Source organism: Phycodurus eques, chromosome 3 (genome assembly GCF_024500275.1).
Source record: "Phycodurus eques isolate BA_2022a chromosome 3, UOR_Pequ_1.1, whole genome shotgun sequence".
In the NCBI taxonomy this organism is placed as follows: domain Eukaryota; kingdom Metazoa; phylum Chordata; class Actinopteri; order Syngnathiformes; family Syngnathidae; genus Phycodurus; species Phycodurus eques.
In genome coordinates, this window is record NC_084527.1 from 33,145,043 (window position 1) to 33,170,042 (window position 25,000).

At 45.5% G+C, this 25,000-nt stretch overlaps 1 protein-coding gene across 2 annotated transcripts in view; it reads left to right on the top strand.

The window, feature by feature from the left end:
• Nucleotides 1–25,000, top strand: part of top3b (DNA topoisomerase III beta) — a 95,132-nt gene that overhangs the window by 10,900 nt on the left and 59,232 nt on the right. For both annotated transcript variants that reach the window (XM_061673139.1, XM_061673140.1), the window contains 4 exons: nt 4,960–5,091; nt 8,929–9,035; nt 9,134–9,208; nt 9,790–9,983. In XM_061673139.1, the coding sequence (XP_061529123.1) occupies nt 4,960–5,091; nt 8,929–9,035; nt 9,134–9,208; nt 9,790–9,983 (508 nt within the window). The remainder of the gene's footprint in view (nt 1–4,959; nt 5,092–8,928; nt 9,036–9,133; nt 9,209–9,789; nt 9,984–25,000) is intronic.

Here is a 25,000-nt window from a genome sequence, read left to right on the forward strand (position 1 = left end):
CACTATTAAAAAAAAAAAAAACAGCATCATTTTTGGCCGAATATTAGATACAAATTTCAGATCAGATCTCATTAGATTGTGTAGCCGTACTCCATGTTATATTGTGGCACGGTTATTTCCAATCCGGAGACAGTACTCACATATAATTCCAGGGGGCAATACTGCGTTCATTGATGTTGCTGGGCATATTGACGAATTGGCTGTAGTAGTCCTGCAAGCTGTACGTGCAGATCGATTCGTCGATACATTGGCTCTGCATTGGCAGAGCCAGGCACTGATGGACAGCCAGAAGGCACAGCAAAAATGCACGCAGCATCTGGACACAGGAAAAAAAAAATAGGACTGGATTTTGTTCTTTTCTTTGTAACATTTAATTTAGAGTAAGCTTAAGTATGTCAGTTCCCTGCAACTCTGATCAAGATGAGCGGTATAGATGATGGATAGATTCATCAACAACATAAATGTAAAAGTCACATACCTGAATCTTTTCCATTACTAATTTCCAAGGGTAGGACAGGACACTGTAATCTAGATTTCTAGATTAAGCCTTGGAGATGTTGCGGACTGTGTTGTTGGTCTTTGATCTTCAATGCGCTCCCTGGCTGGAGTTTTGACAACCATTCTTTTTATTTGTGTGCATGTGCGTGTGTCTGCACATGTGTGCCCGTCATATGAATTTTAAAAGGTATTCGTAATTCGTCATCAGTCAATCTGAAATGTTGGTGAGGGGACACACATTGGTCACTCTTTCACATTCATGTCCTTTGTCAATTAAAATTCAACCTTGAGGTTATAATTTTATTCACAGAAGATGTAACAATGTAGCAAATGAGAGAGCACTTTTCACTACCCCCTCACATCCATGGAAAGGGATTTATCTATTCCATAATTTTAAAACAACCTTGGTTCATCATAATGACGGATGATGTAGTCACTTGTGCGTAGTAATGATGTAGTGTGTGTGTGTGTGTTTTATGCAAGTTTTTTTTCTTTGGAATATGGCAATACATTGTTTTTTAAGGGTTTGACTTTGTACAGTGGAACCTTGGGTTACAATTGATTCGGTTAATGAAAAATTTTTTTAAAAAGTAAAATTACCTCAGGTGCCATAATATTTTTGGTTACCAAACAGCCTTAGCATGGCCGCAGAAGTTTCAAAACTTTGTGCTTTTTCTCACACCGCATATGTGCTTCAGGTATCAGTGCTTCAGGTATCTTTGTTTTTGCCGAAAATGGCCACCACATCCCACAATACAATTCAGAAGTGGCAAACTAAAATTTTCTTGTTTTGTCATTCCTTACAGTGCTTGGTAATTGGCATTTTGGCGTTTTTATATTTGTCGCTATATCAAACACCTCCATGATTTTCTCATTCAACAGTTAGTTAGCTATGCTTGATGCATTTCATGTTCTTTATGAAAACTGGCTTTCAGATACAACCAAGTAAATATCAGAATCAGAATCATCTTTATTTGCCAAGTATGTCCAAAACACACAAGGAATTTGTCTCCGGTAGTTGGAGCCGCTCTAGTACAACAGACAGTCAATTTACAGAACACTTTGGGGACATAAAGAAATTGACAAAAAACAATTGTGCAAAAAGATGCAGAGTCCTCTAGCACTTAGAGCAGTTCGAACGACTAATATTGCAATAGTCCGGTGCAATGACCATTGTGCAAAGGGCGCTGAGACTTCAAGGAGTGTATGCGGTTTAAAGTGACGAGTAGTGCGATCATCTGGGACAATGTCGGTTGTGCAAATGTTACAGATACTCCTCAATCAGTGTGCAAATGGAGCAGATGCTACTCTGGCATGAGTGGCCAGTATATGCAAATAGTGCAGCATGGCGAGACAACTACAGTGAGTGCACAAGTAATACATAATTGGCCCCACAGAAATGTGACAACGAACTCAAGTCAAAAAATTGCCAGCTTGTTGTAATGGAATTATAGGTTAGGTGTTTAAGAAGTTGATCGCAAGAGGGAAGAAGCTGTTGGAATGTCTACTAGTTCTAGTTTGCGTTGATCGGTAGCGCCTACCTGAGGGAAGGAGCTGGAAGAGCTGGTGACCGGGGTGCAGACGGTCCGAGAGGATTTTGCACGCCCTTGTCTTAGTTCTGGCAGCGTGCAAGTCCTCAATGGTGGGTAGGGGGCTACCGACAATCCTTTCAGCAGTTTTGATTGTCCGTTGCAGTCGCATTTTGTCCTTTTTTGTAGCAGCACCAAACCAGACTGTGATGGAAGAACACAGGACCGATTCGATGACCGCTGTGTAGAACTGTCTCAGCAGCTCCGGTGGCAGGCCGTGCTTTCTCAGAAGCCGCAGGAAGTACATCCTCTGCTGGGCCTTTTTGAGGACGGAGTTGATGTTGTTCGCCCACTTCAGGTCCTGAGAGATTGTAATTCCCAGGAACTTGAAGGTCTCGACGGTTGACACAAGGCAGCTGGACAACGTGAGGGGCAGCTGTGGCAAAGGATGCCTCCTGAAGTCCACAATCATCTCTACCGTCTTGAGCGTGTTCAGCTCCAGGTTGTGTCGGCCGCACCACAGCTCCAGCCGCTCCGCTTCCTGTCGATATGCAGACTCGTCACCGTCCTTGATGAGGCCGATGACAGTGGTGTCATCTGTAAACTTCAGGAGCTTGACAGTCGGGTTCGCTGAGGTGCAGTCGTTCGTGTAGAGAGAGAAGAGCAGCGGAGAGAGGACACAACCTTGGGGCGCCCCAGTGCTGATGCTGCGTGTGGATGAGGTGGCCTCCCCCAGCCTGACCTGCTGTGTCCTGCCCGTCAGAAAGCTGTAAATCCACTGGCAGATGGCAGGTGAGACGCTGAGCTGGAGAAGCTTGGTTGAAAGGAGTTCAGGGATGATGGTGTTGAACGCTGAGGTGATGTCCACGAACAGGATCCTTGCGTAGGTCCCTGCACTGTCGAGGTGTTCTAGGATGAAGTGCAGTCCCATGTTGACTGCATCATCCGCAGACCTGTTCGCTTGGTAGGCAAACTGCAGGGGGTCCAGCAGGGGACCTGTGACACTCTTGAGGTGGTCCAGCACGAGACGTTCAAAGGACTTAATGACCACAGATGTCAAAGCGACAGGCCTGTAGTCATTCAGACTAGAGATTGCAGGTTTCTTGGGGACTGGAATGATGGTGGAGCGTTTGAAGCAGGATGGAACTTCGCACATTTCCAAAGATCTGTTAAAGATCTGAGTGAAGACTGGAGCGAGCTGGTCCGCGCAGACTTTGAGGCAGGATGGGGACACATGGTCCGGTCCTGTTGCTTTGTTAATCTTCTGTTGTTTGAAGATGCGTCTCACATCCTGTTCATGGATGGTTAACGCAGAAGTCAGAGGTGTGGTTGTGGTCGCGGGTGCGGCCGGGTGGGTGTGTGGAATGAAACTGTCCTTTTCAAATCTGCAATAGAAGGTATTCAAGTCGTCGGCTAGTGTGCTATTGTTCTCAGCTTGGGGGGATCGTCGCTTGTAATTAGTCAGCGATTGGAATGCACGCCAGACTGATTTCGAGTCGTTCGCGCTAAACTGTTTTTCCAACTTTGCTGCATAGATCCTCTTTGCAATGTTAATTTCTTTAGTAAGCTGGTTTCTAGCTCGATTATACAGGGCCCTGTCCCCGGTCTGATATGCATCTTCCTTAGCTTGGCGAAGCTGCTTAAGTTTAGCAGTGAACCACGGCTTGTTGTTGTTGAATGTCCGAAATGATTTTGTTGGTACACAAACCTCTTCACAGAAACTGATATAGGATGTGACAGTGTCCGTATATTCGTCCAGGCTGCCAGCTGAATTTTCAAAGACACTCCAGTCTGTGCAGTCTAAACAGCTTTGAAGTTCCATCTTTGCTTCATTGGTCCACTTTTTGACTGTTTTCACTGTAGGCTTCGCACATTTAAGTTCTTGCTTGTACGTCGGTATTAAGTGAATTAAGCAGTGATCAGACGAGCCCAGGGCTGCACGAGGTATAGCACGGTATGCATTTTTTACCGTAGTGTAGCAGTGGTCTAAAGTATTATTTTCCCTGGTAGGACAGTCGATGTGCTGCTTGTATTTAGGGAGTTTGTGGTTGAGTTTAGCTTTGTTAAAGTCCCCGAGAATAATGAGGGGTGAGTCAGGGTGTTTTTTTTCAATTTCGTTGACTTGTTCGGCGAGCGTTAGCAATGCGGCGCTCGTGTTAGCTTGCGGTGTGATATAGACTCCAGCCAGTATAAACGATGCAAACTCACGTGGCGAGTAAAATGGTTTACAGTTCAGAAACAGCGACTCCAAATGCGGGCTGCAGTGTGTGCTGAGCACCGTGACGTCCGTACACCATTTTTCGTTTATATGGAGGCATATCCCGCCGCCCTTCGTTTTTCCCGATGATTCCATGTCGCGGTCCGCTCGATGAATGTTGAAGCCGGGAAGCGTGACGGCGCCATCGGGTACAGCGTCGCAAAGCCAGGTCTCCGTGAAGCACATGGCCGCGGAACGTCCGAAGTCTTTACTGGTCTTTAACAGAAGATGAAGCTCGTCCATTTTGTTGGGTAGGGAGCGTACATTCGCGAGGTGGATCGACGGGAACGCCAATCTGTGTCCTCTCTTGCGGAGTTTCACCTGAATGCCGGCTCGTTTTCCTCTGTGGCGCCGCTTCCGCATCCATGCGCCAAAAACCGCGGACGCCGCTCCGGTGAGTAACTCGGGGAAAAAACTGAGCGGATTTTCGAAAGTTGGTGACAGAAAGTCCGGAGTAGCCTCCTTGATGGTTAGCAGGTCTCCCCTTGTGTAAGTGAGTCGTGTAAGGTCTCCAAAGACGGACGAAAAACACAAAAACAAAGACAATACTAGAGAGCGCGTTACCGAGGCGGCCACACTGGTAGGCGCCATCTTGGTGCAGGTAAATAATTATAAAATCATGCATCTTTGATCAGTAGACCAGTAACCTGTTTTTCCCCCCTTTTCTGTGTTTAGAAAATTGCACAAGCCGAAAGGGACTCAATGCATCATGCTTCGTGCATGAATTCACTGGCATCTTCCAGGGCCAAACAGCACGTTTTAAGATGACGTCTGTTTGTGGACATGTGATGAGTCTGGATTTTATTGGTGGGTATTATTCATATTGTACCATGCTAACCAGAGTACTTGTTGTTCAAATTGTTGTCTGTGTTTTGGTGAAAAAAACTTTTTTAATGGTTAGTTTAAAACTGGAGCTTTATTTATTTATTTGTTTGTTTTTAAAGACATTTTCACCCAGGCCACAAGAGATGACAATACTGTTGAAGCCTATTAGCTCCTCTAACGTGTGTTTATATTTTTCAGTATTGGAACCTTTATATTTCTTAATGCAGCTGTATGGGGGGCACAAGCCTGTACAAACTGTAGGCCGATCCCAAGCCCGGATAAATACAGAGGGTTCCGTCAGGAAGGCCATCCATCTTAAAACTTTCTCAAACAAATATGAGCATTCATCCAAAGAATTCCATACCCGATCGGTCGTGGCCCAGGTTAACAACTTCTGCCACCGGCGCCATTAACCTACAGGTTGCCGGTGGAAATTCAGCTACTGTGGGTCGATGACGGAGAGGGGGAAAGCGGGTTCTTAGGCAAAAAGAGAAGAGGAAAGCGCATAGACTAGAACTGAATGTGAGTAATTTGAATGTTGGGACTATGACAGGAAAAGCTCGGGAGTTGATTGACATGATGATTCGGAGAAAGGTTGATATATTGTGTGTCCAGGAGAGCAGGTGGAAAGGCAGTAAGGTTAGTGTAGGGACAGGGTTCAAATTATTTTACCATGGTGTAGATGTGAAGAGAAATGGAGTAGGGTTTATTTATTTATTTATTTTTAAAATGTATTATTATTATTTTATTTTTTTTAAAGGAAGCGTGAGCTAAGAATCCCTTAGAGGTGAACAGAGTATCAGATCGAGTGATGAGGCTGAAACTTGAAATTGAGGGTGTTATGTATAATGTGATTTGTGGCTATGCCCCACAGGTAGGATGTGACCTAGAGGTGAAAGAGAAAGTCTGGAAGGAGCTCGACAAAGTAGTTCTGAGCATCGCAGACAGAGAGCGAGAGTTGTGATTGGTGCTGATTGTAATGGACATGTTGGTGACAGAAATAGGGGTGATGAAGAAGTGATGGGTAAGTACGGCCTCCAGGAAAGGAACTTGGGAGGGACAAATCGTGGTAGACTTTGCGAAAAGGATGGAAATGGTTGGCGTGAACACTTTCTTCGAGAAGAGGTAGGAACATATGGTGACCTACTAGAGCAGCGGTAGAAGCACGCAGGTGGATTACATCTTGTGCAGACGATGTCACCTGAAGGAGGTTACTGACTGTAAGGTAGTGGTAGGGGAGAGCGTGGCTGGACAGCATAGGATGGTGGTGTGTAAGATGATTCTGGTGGTGGGGAGCTTAGGAAGGCAGAGCAGAGAACCATGTGGTGGAAGCTGAGACAGGACGAGTGTTGTGCATCTTTTCGGGAAGAGGTGAGACAGGCTCTCGGTGGACGGGAGGAGCTTCCAGAAGACTAGACCACTGCAGCCAAGGTGATCAGAGAGGCAGGCAGGAGAGTACTTGGCGTATCTTCTGGTAGGAAAGGGGAGAAGGAGACTTGGTGGTGGAACCTCAAAGTACAGGAAATCATACAAGGAAAGTGGTAAGCTAAGTAGTGGGACACAGAGAACCGAGTAGAGGTGAAAGGAATACATGGAGATGCGACGTAGGGTGAAGGTAGAGGGGGCAAAGGCCAAACGAGGCATATGGTGACATGTATGGCAGGTTGGACACTAAAAAAGGAGAAAATGTTTTACACAGGTTGGCCAGCGAGAGGGATAGAGTTGGGAAGGATGTGCAGCTGTTGAGGGTCTCCAAGGATAGAGAAGGAAATGTGTTGATTGTTGCCAATAGTATGCTAGATAGATGGAAAGAATATTGATGAATGAGAGAAGGGAGAGTAGAAAAGGCAAGTGTGGTGGACCAGGAAGTGGCACTGATTAGTCAGGGGGAAGTTAGAAAGGCACTAAAGAGGATTAAAAAGGCAGTTGGTCCTGATGACTTACCTGTGGAAGTTTAAAAGCATCTACGAGAGGTGGCTGTGGAGTTTTTGACCAGCTTGTTCAACAGAATTCTAGCAGGTGAGAAAATGGATGGATGGATGGAAGGATGGAGGAAAAGTGTGCTGGTGCCCATTTTTAAGAACAAGGGGGATGTGCAGAGCTGTGGGAATTACAGAGGAATAAAGTTGATGAGCCACACAATGAATTCATGGGAAAGAGTTGTGGACGCTAGACTTTGGACAGATGTATTTGCGAACAACCGTATGGTTTCATGCCTAGAAAGAGTTCCACAGATTCGTTATTTGACTTGACGGTGTTGATGGAGAAGTACAGAGAAAGTCAGAAGGAGCTCCATTATGTCTTTGTAGATCTAGAGAAAGCGGATGACAGAGTACCCAGAGAGGAACTGTGGTACTGCATGCAGAAGTCTGGAGTGGCAGAGAAGTATGTTAGAATAATACAGATGATGGGTGATGATGACAGCGGTGAGGTGTACTGTAGGCGTGACAGAGGAATTTAAGGTGGAGGTGGGACTGCATCAGAAATCAGGCCTGATCCCCTTCTTGTTTTCAGTGGTGATGGATAGGCTGACAGATGAGGTTAGACTGGAATCCCCATGGACCATGATGTTTGCAGATGACATTGTGATCTGCAGTGAAAGCAGGGGAGCAGGTGGAGGAACAGTTAGAAAGATGGAGGCATGCACTGAAAAGGAGAGGAATGAAGATTAGCCGAAGTAAGACAGAATATATATGTGCATGAATGAGAGGGGTGAGGGAGAAGAGTGAGGCTACAGGGAGAAGAGGTAGCGAGGGTGAAGGACTTTAAATACTTGGGGTCAACCGTCCAGAGCAATGGTGAGTGTGGTCAGGAAGTGAAGAAACGGGTCCAAGCAGGTTGGAACGGAAGGTGTCAGGTGTGTTATGTGACAGAAAAGTCTGCTAGGATGGTGGGCAAAGTTTATAAGACAATGGTTGGACAGATACTGACTGGTTTTCTTGATGGGTATTACACGAGCTGAATTGGGATATTCTTGCTGTTGATTACGCTGCATTGCTTCCAGTAGACCTCGTCGCTGATGTCAAATACTGTTTCTTTCTCCTTGAACACTGGCACATCCACACAGATGTAATTTCTGATTACTCCGCAGCGGACTAATATGTGCGCGCATCGGGCTGAGGTTCCGCCTGTGCGTTCGGGACCTGCTTTGTTTGGATAAGTCACAGGAGTTGACGAGATCAGAAAAAACACTTCCGTCGCTTCTGCTGTTAAGAAGTAACGGTACTTTTACTCCGTTACAATGATCTAAATGGTGCTGGCTACTTTTAGTGATCAATTATTGCTCATTTACCAACTATTTCATGCGCGAGACTTCGACTTCCGCATTGGCCGCTGTTTGCGTCAATCCAATTTAAGCGCTGGCGACGTTTAAGTCTAGTTCACCAATCAAACGACACAAGAAAGTCACATGACCTCACACGACGTCTTCCATTGGGCTTGCCGGGTGTAGGTATTAACACTAGATAAGCCAGCCCGGTTGATTGTCGTGCCTCCGTGGCGGCCAGGTTGGGAAGGTCGTCGTTACCATAAAGGAAACGGTGCGCTACCCGTGTTTACATTTAGGCGAACAAAAACCACACCTTTCATGGATTGTAGTATTTGTCTGCCACTGTCTGCCCAAACATGGATATTTCAGCTCTTCAGACTTAAGCTGAGTTGTTGTCATGGTAACACAAACCCATGCTCATATTGGCCCACCCCGGAGTCTGGGAGGGTTTCATGTTTCATATTCTCGATTATAGCATATGGTTGATAAGAATGACGATGTTCTTGGAATAATGATTGAAATCTATTGGAAAACATTCCTTATTTTTCAAGCTAAGTACAACAACTGGGATAAGGTGGACCCTGCAGAACTTTTCAGCAAAGCGCCAACAGAAAAAAAGGAGGTCAACCCCAAACTCAACATGGTGAAATTCCTCCAAGTAAGTAAAATATGAATGTGTCTGATGGCTCTCTTAAACTAGAGGTCATGTATTGTACTTTGTATCTTTGACGCGTTCCGATATTCTTTTTTTGTCAGGTTGAAGCCAGAGGTTGTGACTACTTGGTTTTATGGTTGGACTGTGATAAAGAAGGGGAGAACATCTGTTTTGAGGTCAGGAAAACTTCATTCCACGACATCATTTGCAACTCGACGGACCTCACCCCTACCCAAAAGCGTATTTTAATATTCTGCTCAGTGTAGATTTGCGTTGCGAATTTCAGTTAGGGGAATTTTGTGTCACAGCTGGGCTTAAAAAATGTACACTTTGCTAGAGAAACATTCCGAACTTTACATTGTTGAATGGCACTCAGAAAACAGCCGTTTTCTGCTATTCATAAATGGATGTGACGTACTTGCGGATCCGTGCATCCTTTGCTTAAGAATAGATGTTTGAGTGTTTAGACTGGAACAATGACGCCAGCGTTTTATAAATAGAATTCTGTTTTTATCGATTTTTATTTGGAAATGGCACTGAAAAGTCTAAAATGCCGAGCTTCTCACGAGAACAAAGCTGACCATTGAGTTTATACATATTCAGTTGCTTTTGAAATGTTTGGTAGTGGTTGTGAAGACCAACATTTAACTCAAGATGTGAACCCCTCACACTAAAAAAAAAAAAAAAAAAAAAAAAAAGGTTTTCTGTTAGTGTTTACTGACTTGAATAATTTACCTTTGAAAATCTTTTTTCCAAGGTTTTAGAGGCTGTACAACCAGTGATGAAGGGGGTCGTTCGGGAGCAGACAGTTTACCGTGCCAAATTCAGCTCCATTACTGACACTGATATCTGGAAGGCTATGAATCACCTTGGAGAGCCCAACCACAATGAAGCCCTTGCAGTGGATGCACGGCAGGAACTGGATTTACGCATTGGTTGTGCCTTCACTCGGTACATTGTTTTTCAATACAGTCTAGCTTTGTGTGCCTCAATCTACGACATATTCTTTACATTAGAAGCGTCAAACTTGTTTTAATTGCGGACATGTTTTGGTTGCCCTCAGAGGAGGTTATAACTGTGAAACCGTAAACGTACAAGCCTATCATGTTATCACATAACTGTCTCTTCCTTTACCAACAAATTGATGAATGAAAATGTTTGGATATCCGAAGTCAAGGAAATAATTGTGGCAGGCAGTGCCACTGTTGGTTCACTTGTCTGTCAATGCTGAAGTGAGCCAAAACAAATCAGAGTGCACGTTATTATGTACCTTATATCAACAACATCACAATTGTTGGCATGGCACAAAAATATGAAAAGGAGGGGCCTCGAAGTGAGAAGAGTAAAGCCAGCCCCACAAGTGATGTTGCAACTAGGGTTGTCACTATTGAGTATTCTTAGAATCAATTATTCCAACAATTAATTGGATAAAAAAAAAATTTACATTCAAGTTTATTGTAAAATATTTTTTCCCTGATTATTATTATTATTTGGGATTGCTTAACGATTAACGAAATCCAAAAACAACAATGACGCAATATCACACGAGGGAGTGATGTTGATTCTTTTTAAAACTGAGAGCTACAGTGACGTTAAAAGGTTTTGGTCCCCTTCTCAAATTCCTATAAATTGGCATAGTTTCCGAACTTTAATGTTTTAAGATCAGCAAACAAATGTAAATATTAGACAAATATAACCCAAGTGAACTCAAAATGCTATTTTAAAATGATTTTATTAATTAAGGGGGGAAAAAACTATTCAGTTAGCTGTCCCTGTGTGAAACCGGCATGACTCTCGTTAAATCATGAATTAATTGGTTAGTTTTCACTGATCACACAAGCCTGATTACCGCCACACTTGTTCAAATAAGAAATCACTTAAACAGAATCTGTCCTGAAAAAATCAAGTCAGACAAAAGATCTAAAAAAGCTGCAACAAAATGACACGATCCAAAGAAATTCCAGAACAGAAATAAATTGACTCTGGAAAGGGTCACAAAAGCCATTTCTGAAGCTTAAAGATTCCAGCGAACCATAGGGAGAGCCATTATCCTCACATGGAGAAAACATGGAACAGTGGTGAACCTTCCCAGGAGTGGCTGGCCGACAAAGATTATCCAGAGAGTGCAGCAATGCCTCATCCAGGAGGCCACATTCTCCGCTTCTTCTTCGCCGCTTCTCTTCACTAGGGTCGCGGGCGTGCTGGAGCCTATCCCAGCTGTCATTGGGCAGGAGGCGGGGTACAGCCTGAACTGGTTGCCAGCCAATCGCAGGGCACGTACAAACAAACAACCATTTGCACTCACATTCACACCTACGGGCAATTTAGAGTCTCCAATTAATGCATGTTTTTGGGATGTGGGAGGAAACCGGAGTGCCCTGAGAAAACCCACGCAGGCACGGGGAGAACATGCAAACTCCACACAGGCGGGGCCGGGGATTGAACCCGGGTCCTCAGAACTGTGAGGCTGACGCTCTAACCAGTCGGCCACCGTGCCGCCTCACAACCATTTTTGCTGAATTCAAACAATTCTGCAAGGATGAGTCCAATTCCAATGAAGTTGGGAAGTGTTAAACACAAATAAAAACAGAATACAAAGATTTGCAAATCATGTTAGACCTATATTTGAATACACTACAAAGACAAGATATTTAATGTTGAAACTGATCAACTTTATTGTTTTTAGCAAATAATCATTAACTTAGACCTTTATGGCTGCAACACGTTCCAAAAAAGCTGGGACAGGGTCATGCTTACCACTGTGTTGCAACCCCTTTTCTTTTGAAAACATTCAATAAACATTTGGGAACTGAGGACACTAATTGTTGAAGCTTTGTAGGTGGAATTCTTACCCATTCTTGCTTGATGTACAGCTTCAGCTGTTCAACAGTCCGGGGTCTCCGTTGTCGTATTTTTCGCATCATAATGCGCCACACATTTTCAATGGGAGACAGGTCTGGACTACAGACAGGCCAGTCTAGTGCCGGCGCTCTTTTACTACGAAGCCACGCTGTTGTAACACGTGCATAATGTGGTTTGGCATTTTCTTGCTGAAATAAGCAGAGGCGTCCATGAAAAGACGTTGCTTGGAGGGCAGCATATGTTTCTCCAAAACCTGTATGTACCTTTCAGCATTAATGGTGCCTTCACAGACGTGTAAGTTACCCATGCCATTGGCACTAACACAGCCCCATAGCATCACAGATGCTGGCTTTTGAACTTTGCGTCCATAACAGTCCGGATGGCTCTTTTCCTCTTTGACCCGGAGGACATGACGTACACAATTTCCAAAAACAATTTGAAATGTGGACTCGTCGGACCACAGAACACTTTTCCACTTTTAATCAGTTGATCTCAGATCAGCTATGGCCCAGAGAAGCCGGCGGCGTTTCTGGGTGTTGTTGATAACTGGCTTTTGCTTTGCATAGTAGAGTTTCAAGTTGCACTTACGGATATAGCACCGAACTGTATTTACTGACATTGGTTTTATGAAGTGTTCCTGAGCCCATGTGGTGATATCCTTTACACATTGATGTCATTTTTTGATGCAGTGCCGCCTGAGGGATCGAAGGTCAAGGGCATTCAAAGTTGGTTTTCGGCCTTGCCGCTTACCTGCAGTGATTTCTCCAGATTCTCTGAACCTTTTAATGATGATATGGACCGTAGATGATGAAATCCCCAAATCTCTTGCAATTGTACGTTGAGGAACATTGTCCTTAAACTGTTCGACAATTTTCTCACACACTTGTTCACAAGGAGGTGAACCTCGCCCCATCTTTGCTTGTGAATGACTGAGCAATTCAGGGAAGCTCCTTTTCGACCCAATCATGGCACCCACCTGTTCCCAATGAGCCTGTTCACCTGTGGGATGTTCCAAACAGGTGTTTGATGAGCATTCCTCAACTTTTTCAGTCTTTTTTGCCACCTGTCCCAGCTTTTTTGGAACGTGTTGCAGCCATAAAACTCCAAGTTAATGATTATTTGCTAAAAACAATAAAGTTTATCAGTTTGAACATTAAATGTCTTGTCTTTGTCGTGTATTGAATTAAATATAGGTTGAACATGATTTGCAAATCATTGTATTCTGTTTTTAACACGTCACAACTTCATTGGAATTGGGGTTGTATATATAATAGTAGTTTTTTCCCTGAATAAATGAAATAACCATTTAAAAAAAAGTTTACTTGGGATATATTTGTCTGATATTTACATTTTTTAACTGTGCAAAAACTATGCAAAAATGTAAGAATTAGAAAAAGGAGCCTATACTTTTTCACGGCATTGTATTTCCAGTGGGTATAAAACGTATTCAGACCCCTTTAAAATTTTCACTCTTTGTTATATTGCTACCATTTGCTAAAATAATTTAATTAATTTTTTTCCTCAATTTACACACAGGACGCCATCTTCTTCTTCTTTTCCTTTGGGCTTGTCCCTTTAGGGGTCGCCACAGCGCGTCATCCTTTTCCATGTAAGCCTATCTCCTGCATGCTCCTCTCGAACATCAACTGCCCTCATGTCTTCCCTCACGACATCCATCAACCTTCTCTTTGGTCTTCCTCTATCTCTCGTGCCTGGCAGCTCCATCCTCATCATCCTTCTACCAATATACTCACTATTTCTCCTCGAGACGTGTCCAAACCATCCAAGTCTGCTCTCTCTATCTTTGTCTCCAAAACATCGAACCTTGGCTGTCCCTCATGAGCTCATTTCTAATTTTATCCAACCTGGTCACTCCGAGAGCAAATCTCAACATCTTCATTTCCGCCACCTCCAGCTCTGCTTCCTGTTGTCTCTTCAGTGCCACTGTCTCTAATCTGTACATCATGGCTGGCCTCACCACTGTTTTATATATTTGCCCTTCATCCTAGCAGAGACTCATCTGTCACGTAACACACCTGAGACCTTCCTCCACCTGTTCCAACCTGGTTCGACCCGTTTCTTCACTTCCTGACCACACTCACCATTGCTCTGGACGGTTGACCCCAAGTATTTAAAGTCCTCCACCCTTGCTATCTCTTCTCCCTGTAGCCTCACTCTTCGCCCACCACCCCTCTCATTCATACACATATATTCTGTTTTACTTCGGCTAATCTTCATTCCTCTTCTTTCCATTGCATGCCTCCATCTTTCTAACTGTTCCTCCACCTGCTCCCTGCTTTCACTGCAGATCACAATGTCATCTGCAAACATCATAGTCCACGGGGATTCCAGTCTAACCTCATCTGTCAGCCTATCCATCACCACTGCAAACAGGAAGGGGCTCAGGGCTGATCCCTGATGCAGTCCCACCTCCAGCTTAAATTCATCTGTCACACCTACAGCACACCTCACCGCTGTTCTGCTGCCCTCGTACATGTCCTGTATTATTCTAACATACTTCTCTGCCACTCCAGACTTCCGCATGCAGTACCACAGTTCCTCTCTGGGTACTCCCATAGGCTTTCTCTAGATCAGAATCAGAATCATCTTTATTTGCCAAGTATGTCCAAAACACACAAGGAATTTGTCTCCGGTAGTTGGAGCCGCTCTAGTACAACAGACAGTCAATTTACAGAACACTTTGGAGACATAAAGACATTGACAAAAAAACAATTGTGCAAAAAGATGCAGAGTCCTCTAGCACTAAGAGCAGTTTGAATGACTAATATTGCAATAGTCCGGTGCAATGACCATTGTGCAAAGGGCGCTGAGACTTCAAGGAGTGTATGCGGTTTAAAGTGACGAGTAGTGCGATCATTTGGGACAATGTTGGTTGTGCAAATGTTACAGATACTCCTCAATCAGTGTGCAAATGGAGCAGATGCTACTCTGGCATGAGTGGCCAGTATATGCAAATAGTGCAGCATGGCAAGACAACTACAGTGAGTGCACGAGTAATACATAATTGGCCCCACAGAAATGTGACAACGAACTCAGTCAAAAAATTGCCAGCTTATTGTATTGGAATTCTAGGTTAGGTGTTTAAGAAGTTGATCGCAAGAGGGAAGAAGCTGTTGGAATGTCTACTAGTTCTAGTTTGCATTGATCGGTAGCACCTACCTGAGGGAAGGAGCTGGAAGAGCTGGTGACCAGGGTGCGGAGGGTCCGAGAGGATTTTGCACGCCCTTGTCTTAGTTCTGGCAGCGTGCAAGTCCTCAATGGTGGGTAGGGGGGTACCGACAATCCTTTCAGCAGTCTTGATTGTCCGTTGCAGTCGTTGTTTGTCCTAGATCTACAAAGACACAATGTCGCTCCTTCTGACCTTCTCTGTACTTTTCCATCAACATCCTCAAGGCAAATAATGCATCTGTGGTACTCTTTCTCGGCATGAAACCATACTGTTGCTCGCAAATACTCACTTCTGTCCTGAGTCTAGCCTCCACTACTGTTTCCCACAACTTCATTGTGTGGCTCATCAACTTTATTCCTCTATAGTTCCGACAGCTCTGCACATCATCCTTGTTCTTAAAAATGGCACACTTTTCCTCCATTCCTCAGGCATCTTAAAAATGGCACACTTTTCCTCCATTCCTCAGGCATCTTCTCACGCGCTAGAATTCTATTGAACAAGCTGGTCAAAAACACCAAAGCCATCTCTCCTCGATGCTTCCATATCGCCACAGGAATGTCATCATTCTCTTCTCTGCCTTTGTCTTCCTAATCTTCCTCCCCACCACCAGAGTCATCTTACACACCACCATCCTATGCTGTCTAGCCACTCTCCCCTACCACTACTTTACAGTCGGTAACCTCCTTCAGATTACATCATCTGCACAAGATGTAATCCACCTGCATGCTTCGACCTCCGCTCTTGTAGGTCACCCTGTGTTCGTGCCTCTTCTGGAAAAAAGTGTTCACTACAGCCATTTGCATCCTTTTTGCAACGTCTACCACCATCTGCCCCTCCAAGTTCCTTTCCTGGATGCCGTACTTACCCATCACTTCTTCATTTTTTTTTTTTTTTTTTTTTTTGACTTGAGTTCGTTGCCACATTTCTGTGGGGCCAATTACGTATTACTCGTGCACTCACTGTATTTGTCTCGCCATGCTGCACTATTTGCATTTGCATATACTGGCCACTCATGCCAGAGTAGCATCTGCTCCATTTGCACACTGATTGAGGAGATTCTGTAACATTTGCACAACCAACATTGTCCCAGATGATCGCACTACTCGTCACTTTAAACCGGATACACTCCTTGAACTCTCAGCGCCCTTTGCACAATGGTCATTGCACCGGACTATTGCAATATTAGTCGTTCGAACTATTAGTCGTTCGAACTGCTCTAAGTGCTAGAGGACTCTGCATATTTGTTTGGCAAAGTTTTAAGCCGGATGCCCTTCCTGACGCAACCCTCTGCATTTATCCGGGCTTGGGACTGCCCTACAGTTTGCACTGGCTTGTGCCTCCCATTGGGCTGCATTACACACAGCACCCCATATTGACAGAAAAAAAATTAATTGTTGAAATTTTTGCAGATTTATTAAAAAAAAAAAATTCAATATCAAACAGCCAGAAGTATTCAGACCCTTTGCTCAGTGTTTAGTAGAAGCACCCTTTTGAGCTAATACTGCAATGAGTCCTTTTTGGAAATGATGCAACAGGTTTTTCACACCTGGATTTGGGGATCCTCTGCCTTTCCTCCTTGCAGATTCTCTCCAGTTCTGTCAGGTTGGATGGTGATCGTTGGTGGACAGCCATTTTCAGGTTTCTCCAGAGATGCTCAATTGGGTTTAAGTCAAGGCTCTGGCTGGACCCCCACAGCATGATGCTGCCACCACCATACTTCACTTTTGGGACTGTATTGCATAGGTTATGAACTGTGCCTGGTTTTCTGCACACATACCGCTTAAAATTAAGGCAAAATAGTTCTAGCTTGGTCTCATCAGACCAGAGAATCTTATTTGTCACCATCTTGGAGTCCTTCAGGTGTTTTTAGCAAACTCCATGCTACAGTGATGGTTAACTTTCCAGAACTTTCTCCCATCTCCCGACTGCATCTGTGGAGCTCAGCCACAGTGATTTTTGGGTTCTTCTTTACCTCTCTCACCAAGGCTCTTCTCCCCAGATTGCTCAGTTTGGCCGGACGGCCAGTTCTAGGAAGGGTCTGAGGTCGTCCCAAACGTCTTCCATTTAAGGATGATGGAAGGCCACTGTGCTCTTAGGAACATTAACTGCATATTTTAAGTGAATATTTCTTGTTGGTGGGCTGAAATCAGAGGATTTGGACAATTTTAAGTTAAACAATGACTCTGAATCAGGGGTGTCAAACTCATATTAGTCCACATTTACCCCACTTTAATCTCAAGTGGGCCGGACCAGTATATTCGTGGCCTTACATACAATAAATAATGACAATTGGATTTTTTTACTTTTTTTTTTTTTTTTTTTTTGCACTTTATTACAATTACATTTGTGAAAATACATTTGATTATTATCTTATTGCAAATTTTGTTTCAAATCATATGCGCAATCTCAAATTTCACAACAAAAATTTGTGCAATTTCAACATTGTGAATCAGTGTTTTCATTTACACATGCAATAAACAGATCACAGTAGATCTATAAACGGTATATGTACCTTTTAACTTGTTTAGAAATCATTTTAAATGTACATATATTTTCACATCCATCTGGAAATCTTGAAAGGCTCAACTGACTCACCACAACTTACAAACGAAAGTGGGAATTTTTCAGAATGAAAGCGGTTATCCCCCTCACTTGTAAATGTACACACGCAGGTTGAAAAAAAAAAATGAAGACAAAATTAATCTATTAACGATTTCTATAAAGGACATACATAGCCACAGTCAGTGCACAATAGAAACTGAAATTAGCTGCTTGTTTAATAGTCACCCAGTAGCTTGCTATCAAAAACACAAACAATGAATCTACTGTATCTGAGGTTAGCATTCGTCACCACAAACAATTAGCAACCTCTCTCCAATTATTAGCATGCATCAAATTAGCTTGTAGCCTACATTTCACCAAAGAAGTGACTTTCAACTTTTTCCTGTCAGGAAATTGTCACCACAGCGAGTCACTCACATGATTTGTTTGTCTGACATATCCCAACCATTTTTATCCGGGCTTTAATAAACCCATGTCCAAATGAACTTCACAAACAAATTTTTAACTGCACATGCACATATTTGCACATGAAATTACATAACAAACGATACATGATATGATATATATATCGGCATTGCTTCCCACAAAGTGTCACTCTTTTGCTGCATATGGGTTGGAGGTGTGCCCCGCCGCGCCGGTCTTTCTCTCTCTCTCAGCTTTGTGCCACTCACAGCACTTCTGGTTCCACGGTGCTTGTGTCAAAATAAAATCATGAGTTTCAAAATAAGAGTCTATATGTATAAATGAACTAAAACTTGCCTGGTGGGCAGACTAATGCGTGCGGGCCGGATTGGACCTCCTGACGGGCCAGTTCACGCCCCTGGTAGGGTCACACATGGCAAACAGGTCCAAGCTGAGGGACCAGACAAAGCACGGCTAAAAGACCCCAATGATTAATAATATAAATGGATATAGGTTTCCCTTGCCCGGACGTGGGTCACCAGGAACCCCTCGGGAACCAGGCCTGGAGGTGGGGCTCGAATGCGAGCGTCTGGTGGCTGGGCATGCACCCACGGGGCCGGGCACAGCCCGAAAGGGTAACGTGGGTCCCCCTTCTCCTGGGCTCACCACCTATGGGAGGAGCCGTGGGGGTCGGGTGCAGTGTGAGCTGCGCGGTGGCCGAAGGCAGGGACCTTGGCGATCCGATCCCCGGGTACAAAAGCTGGCTCTAGGGCAGTGTTTTCCAAACTTTATGGAGCCAAGGCACATTTTACAATTGAAAAATCTCACGGCACACCAACAAACAAAAATGTCACAAAAAGTGGATACATTAATTACTGTATGTACTTCCTGCCATCTAAGAGAAGAGCATTTATTTGTTCTGTCTGTCACGATGCCTCACTGGCAGAAATAGTTGAACAAAGATACATTATTTCTTGTAAATAAATAATTTTTTGAGCAATTAAGTAAAGTTTTATAATTTCCCACAGCACACCTGAAAAGTCTTCACGGCACACTAATGTGCCATGGCACACTGGTTGGGAATCACTGCTCTGGGGACGTGGAATGTCACCTCTCTGGCAGGGAAGTAGCTGGTGTTAGAGGTCGAGAAGTTCCGACTGGATATAGTTGGGCTCGGCTCCACACACAGGTTTGGGCACTGGTACCAGTCCTCTCAAGACGGATTGGACTCTCTTCCACACTGGAGTTTCCCACGGTGAGAGGCGCTGAGCAGGTGTGGGTATACTTATTGCCCCCCCACCGGCTCGGCGCTTGTACATTGGGGTCCACACCGGGGGATGAGAGGGCAACCTCACTCCACCTTCGAGTGGGGGAATTGGACTGTTGTTTGTACCTATGCACCGAAACAGCAGCTCAGAGTACCCACCCTTTTTGGAGTCCTTGGAGGGGTACGGTGGAGAGTGCTCCCGCTGGGGACTTCAACTCTCACATGGGCAATGACAGTGAGACATGTAAGGGCGTGATTGGGAGGAACACCCCCCCGGAGCTGTGGCCGTAAGGTGGTCTGTGTCTGTCGTGGCGGTAATCCCTGAACCAGTTGGTGGATACCAACAGTAATGAATCCCGTCAGATGAAGGAGTCCTATCAAACCTTTTTGGCCTGTGGGACTCCTGAGGCAACCGATGGGTACCGGCTGGCCAAGCGGAATGCAAGCTTTGGTGGCGGCTGAAGCAAAAACCCGGGCGTGGGAGGAGTTCAATGAGGCCATAAGAGAGAGACTTCCGGACGGTTGCGAGGAAATTCTGGTCCACCAACCGCCGTCTCAGGAGGGGGAAGTGCACCATGTGTATAGTGGGGATGGGGTGCTGTTGACGTCGACTCGAGACGGTGTGAGTCGGTGGGGAGAATCCTTCGAAGACGTCCTCAATTCCACCGACACGCCTCCCATGAGCAAGCAGAGTCTTGGGTCTCCTATCTCTGGGGTTGAGGTCACTGAGCTGGTTAAAAAGCTCCTCGGTGGCAAGCCCCGGGGGGTGGATGAGATTCGCCCTGGTTGACACGCTTCTACAACATCTGGTACACATCGGGGACAGTGTCTCTGGATTGGAAAAGTGGGGTGGTGGTCCCTCTTTTTGAGAAGGGGGACTGGAGTGTGTGTTCCAACTACAGGGGGATAACACTCCTCAGCCTCCCTGGTAAGGTCTATTCAGGGGTGCTGTAGAGGAGGGTCTGTCGGGAAGTCAAATATTGGATTCAGGAGGAGCAGTGTGTTTTTCGTCCTGGCTGTGGAACAGTGGACCAGCTCTAAACCCTCAGCAGGGTCCTCGAGGGTGCATGGGAATTCGCCCAACCAGTCTACATGTGTTTTGCTGACTTGGAGAAGGCGTTGAACTGTGTCCCTCTGGGAGTCCTGTGGGGGGTGCTTCGGGGGTATGAGGTACCGAACTCCCTGATACGGGCTGTTCGGTCCCTGTATGACCAGTGTCAGAGTTTGGTCTGTATTCCTGGCAGTAAGTCGGACTCTTTTCCGGTGAGGGTTGGACTCCGCCAAGGCTGCCCTTTGTCACTGATTCTGTTCATTACTTTTATCATACATGCAAATCAGTCGCCTTTCGGTTAGGGATTATGTCACAACACAGAATGAACTAACTTAAAATTCAGAAATGGATAATAAATCACAGAAAAATACTGTGCTTAATATTTTCCTGAAGGATTAATTTTGGGTTAACCTTTAAGAGCATTTTCGTGAATCTTATAGACCCGATGAGTTTTTCGTGGGGGGTGTCGCCGTCGCTATCATCATAGGTTGTTTCGTACTCCTTGAACGCTGGCAGCGAGATCCATTCCACACAACCATCATCCACAAACAAATGTAATTTCTGAATATTACTCCGTGGCGGACTAATACGCGCACACATCGGCCTGAGGTTCCGCCGGTGCAGGAGTTGACTCGACCAGAAAACATCACTTCCGCCTCTTCGGCTGTTAAGAAGTAACGGTACTTTTACTCTGTTACAATGATCTAAATGTCACTCGCTACTTTTATTTATCAATTATTGCTTATTTAGCAACTATTTCGTGCGCGAGACTTCGACTTCCGCATTGTGTGCGGTTTGCTTCAATGCAATTTAAGAGTTAGTGACGTTTAAGTCTAGTTCACCAGTCAGACGACGCAAGAAAGTCACATGACTTCACACTAAGTCTGCTATTGGGCTTCCCGGGCGTAGGTATTAACACTAGATAAGCCAGCCCGGCTGATCGTTGTGCCTATGTGGCGGCCATGTTGGGAAGGTCGTCCTTACCATGAAGGCAACGGTGCGTGACTCGTGTTTACATTTAGACGAACAAAATCAACAGCTTTCATGTATTATTTGTCTGGCACTGTCTGCCCAAACATGGATATTTCAGCCCACTTATAACTTGAGAAAACACCTTGCAGTAAATTGCAGATGTTTTGTTGTAATTTTGGTTGTGCACGCACACACATACACACAGCAATATCAGAATCTGCACGTTCACATTTTATTTATTTATTTTTTTTATTTATTTTTGTTCGTGGTGGTTAAAAAAATCTGAAGTTACTCACTCTTTACTCAGTACTTGAATCATTATTTCACTATGTACTTTTTACTCTTCAGTAATGTTTTGGAGGACTACTTTTTTACTTCAGTCACACTATTGTTAAGTAACTCCTCTTACTTGAATACAATATTTGGCTACTCTACCCACCTCTGGAGTGGACATCCTCTCTTGCTACTCTTACCTTCAAGCAACAATTTTGCTCATCAGATCAACCAGTGTCGTATTTGTTGCACTGGTCTTTTGTATTTTCGCGTGCTGCGGGTCGTGACCCTGGTTGTGGTCTCAGGAGAACAGCGAAGCACACGTAACATCGGTGACAAGAGCTCAGAGTAGAGCCGCTGCTCCTCCACATTGAGAAGAGCCAGATGAGGTGGCTGGGGCATCTGATTAGTATGCCTACCGGACACCTCCCTGGTGAGGAGTTCCGAGCACGTCCCACTGGGAGGAGACCCGGAACACGCTGGAGAGACGTTGTCCCCCGGCTGGCCTTTTGAACGCCTCGGAATCCCCCAGGAAGAGCTGGATGAAGTGGTTGAGAGGGAAGTCTGGGCGTTGCCGCTAAAGCTACTGTCCCTGTGACCTGACCTCGGATAAGCGGAAGAAAATGGCTGCATGGCTGGATTCCAAGATGGCGCCTACCAGTGTGGTCGCCTCGGTAACGCGCTCTCTAGTATTGTCTTTGTTTTTGTGTTGTTCGTCCGTCTTTGGAGACCTTACACGACTCACACAAGGGGAGACCTGCTAACCATCAAGGAGGCTACTCCGGACTTTCTGTCACCAACTTTCGAAAATCCGCTCAGTTTTTTCCCCGAGTTACTCACCGGAGCGGCGTCCGCGGTTTTCGGCGTATGGAGGCAGAAGCGGCGCCACAGAGGAAAACGAGCCGGCATTCAGGTGAAACTCCGCAAGAGAGGACACAGATTGGCGTTCCCGTCGATCCACCTCGCGAATGTACGCTCCCTACCCAAGAAAATGGACGAGCTTCATCTTCTGTTAAAGACCAGTAAAGACTTCGGACGTTCCGCGGCCATGTGCTTCACGGAGACCTGGCTTTCCGTCATGCTTCCCGGCTTCAACATTCATCGAGCGAATCGCGACATGGAATCATCGGGGAAAACGAAGGGCGGCGGGATATGCCTCCATATCAACGAAAAATGGTGTACGGACGTCACGGTGCTCAGCACACACTGCAGCCCGCATCTGGAGTCGCTGTTTTTGAACTGTAAACCATTCTACTCGCCACGTGAGTTTGCATCATTTATACTGGCTGGAGTCTATATTACACCTCAAGCTAACACGAACGCCGCATTGCTAACGCTCGCCGAACAAGTCAACGAAATTGAAAAAAAAAACACCCGGACTCACCCCTCATTATTCTCGGGGACTTTAACAAAGCTAAACTCAACCACGAACTCCCTAAATACAAGCAGCACACTACCAGGGAAAATAATACTTTAGACCACTGCTACGCTACGGTAAAAAACGCATACCGTGCTATACCTCGTGCAGCCATGGGCTCGTCTGATCACTGCTTAATTCACTTAATACCGACGTACAAGCAAGAACTTAAATGTGCGAAGCCTACAGTGAAAACAGTCAAAAAGTGGACCAATGAAGCCAAGATGGAACTTCAAAGCTGTTTAGACTGCACAGACTGGAGTGTCTTTGAAAATTCAGCTGGCAGCCTGGACGAATATACGGACACTGTCACATCCTATATCAGTTTCTGTGAAGAGGTTTGTGTACCAACAAAATCATTTCGGACATTCAACAACAACAAGCCGTGGTTTACTGCTAAACTTAAGCAGCTTCGCCAAGCTAAGGAAGATGCATATCAGAGCGGGGACAGGGCCCTCTATAATCGAGCTAGAAACCAGCTTACTCAAGAAATTAACATTGCAAAGAGGATCTATGCAGCAAAGTTGGAAAAACAGTTTAGCGCGAACGACTCAAAATCAGTCTGGCATGCATTCCAATCGCTGACTAATTACAAGCGACGATCCCCCCAAGCTGAGAACAATAGCACACTAGCCAACGACTTGAATACCTTCTATTGCAGATTTGAAAAGGACAGTTTCACACCACACACCCACCCGGCCGCACCCGCGACCAGAACCACACCTCTGACTTCAGGACCGGACCATGTGTCCCCATCCTGCCTCAAAGTCTGCGCGGACCAGCTCGCTCCAGTCTTCACTCAGATCTTCAACAGATCTTTGGAAATGTGCGAAGTTCCATCCTGTTTCAAACGCTCCACCATCATTCCAGTCCCCAAGAAACCTGCAATCTCTGGTCTGAATGACTACAGGCCTGTCGCTTTGACATCTGTGGTCATGAAGTCCTTTGAACGTCTCGTGCTGGACCACCTCAAGAGTGTCACAGGTCCCCTGCTGGACCCCCTGCAGTTTGCCTACCAAGCGAACAGGTCTGCGGATGATGCAGTCAACATGGGACTGCACTTCATCCTAGAACACCTCGACAGTGCAGGGACCTACGCGAGGATCCTGTTTGTGGACTTCAGCTCAGCGTTCAACACCATCATCCCTGAACTCCTTTCAACCAAGCTTCTCCAGCTCAGCGTCTCACCTGCCATCTGCCAGTGGATTTACAGCTTTCTGACGGGCAGGACACAGCAGGTCAGGCTGGGGGAGGCCACCTCATCCACACGCAGCATCAGCACTGGGGCGCCCCAAGGTTGTGTCCTCTCTCCGCTGCTCTTCTCTCTCTACACGAACGACTGGACCTCAGCGAACCCGACTGTCAAGCTCCTGAAGTTTGCAGATGACACCACTGTCATCGGCCTCATCAAGGACGGTGACGAGTCTGCATATCGACAGGAAGCGGAGCGGCTGGAGCTGTGGTGCGGCCGACACAACCTGGAGCTGAACACGCTCAAGACGGTAGAGATGATCGTGGACTTCAGGAGGCATCCTTCGCCACAGCTGCCCCTCACGTTGTCCAGCTGCCTTGTGTCAACTGTCGAGACCTTCAAGTTCCTGGGAATTACAATCTCTCAGGACCTGAAGTGGGCGACCAACATCAACTCTGTCCTCAAAAAGGCCCAGCAGAGGATGTACTTCCTGCGGCTTCTGAGAAAGCACGGCCTGCCACCGGAGCTGCTGAGACAGTTCTACACAGCGGTCATTGAATCAGTCCTGTGTTCTTCCATCACAGTCTGGTTTGGTGCTGCTACAAAAAAGGACAAACTCCGACTGCAACGGACAATCAAAACTGCTGAAAGGATTGTCGGTACCCCCCTACCCACCATTGAGGACTTGCACGCTGCCAGAACTAAGACAAGGGCGTGCAAAATCCTCTCGGACCGTCTGCACCCCGGTCACCAGCTCTTCCAGCTCCTTCCCTCAGGTAG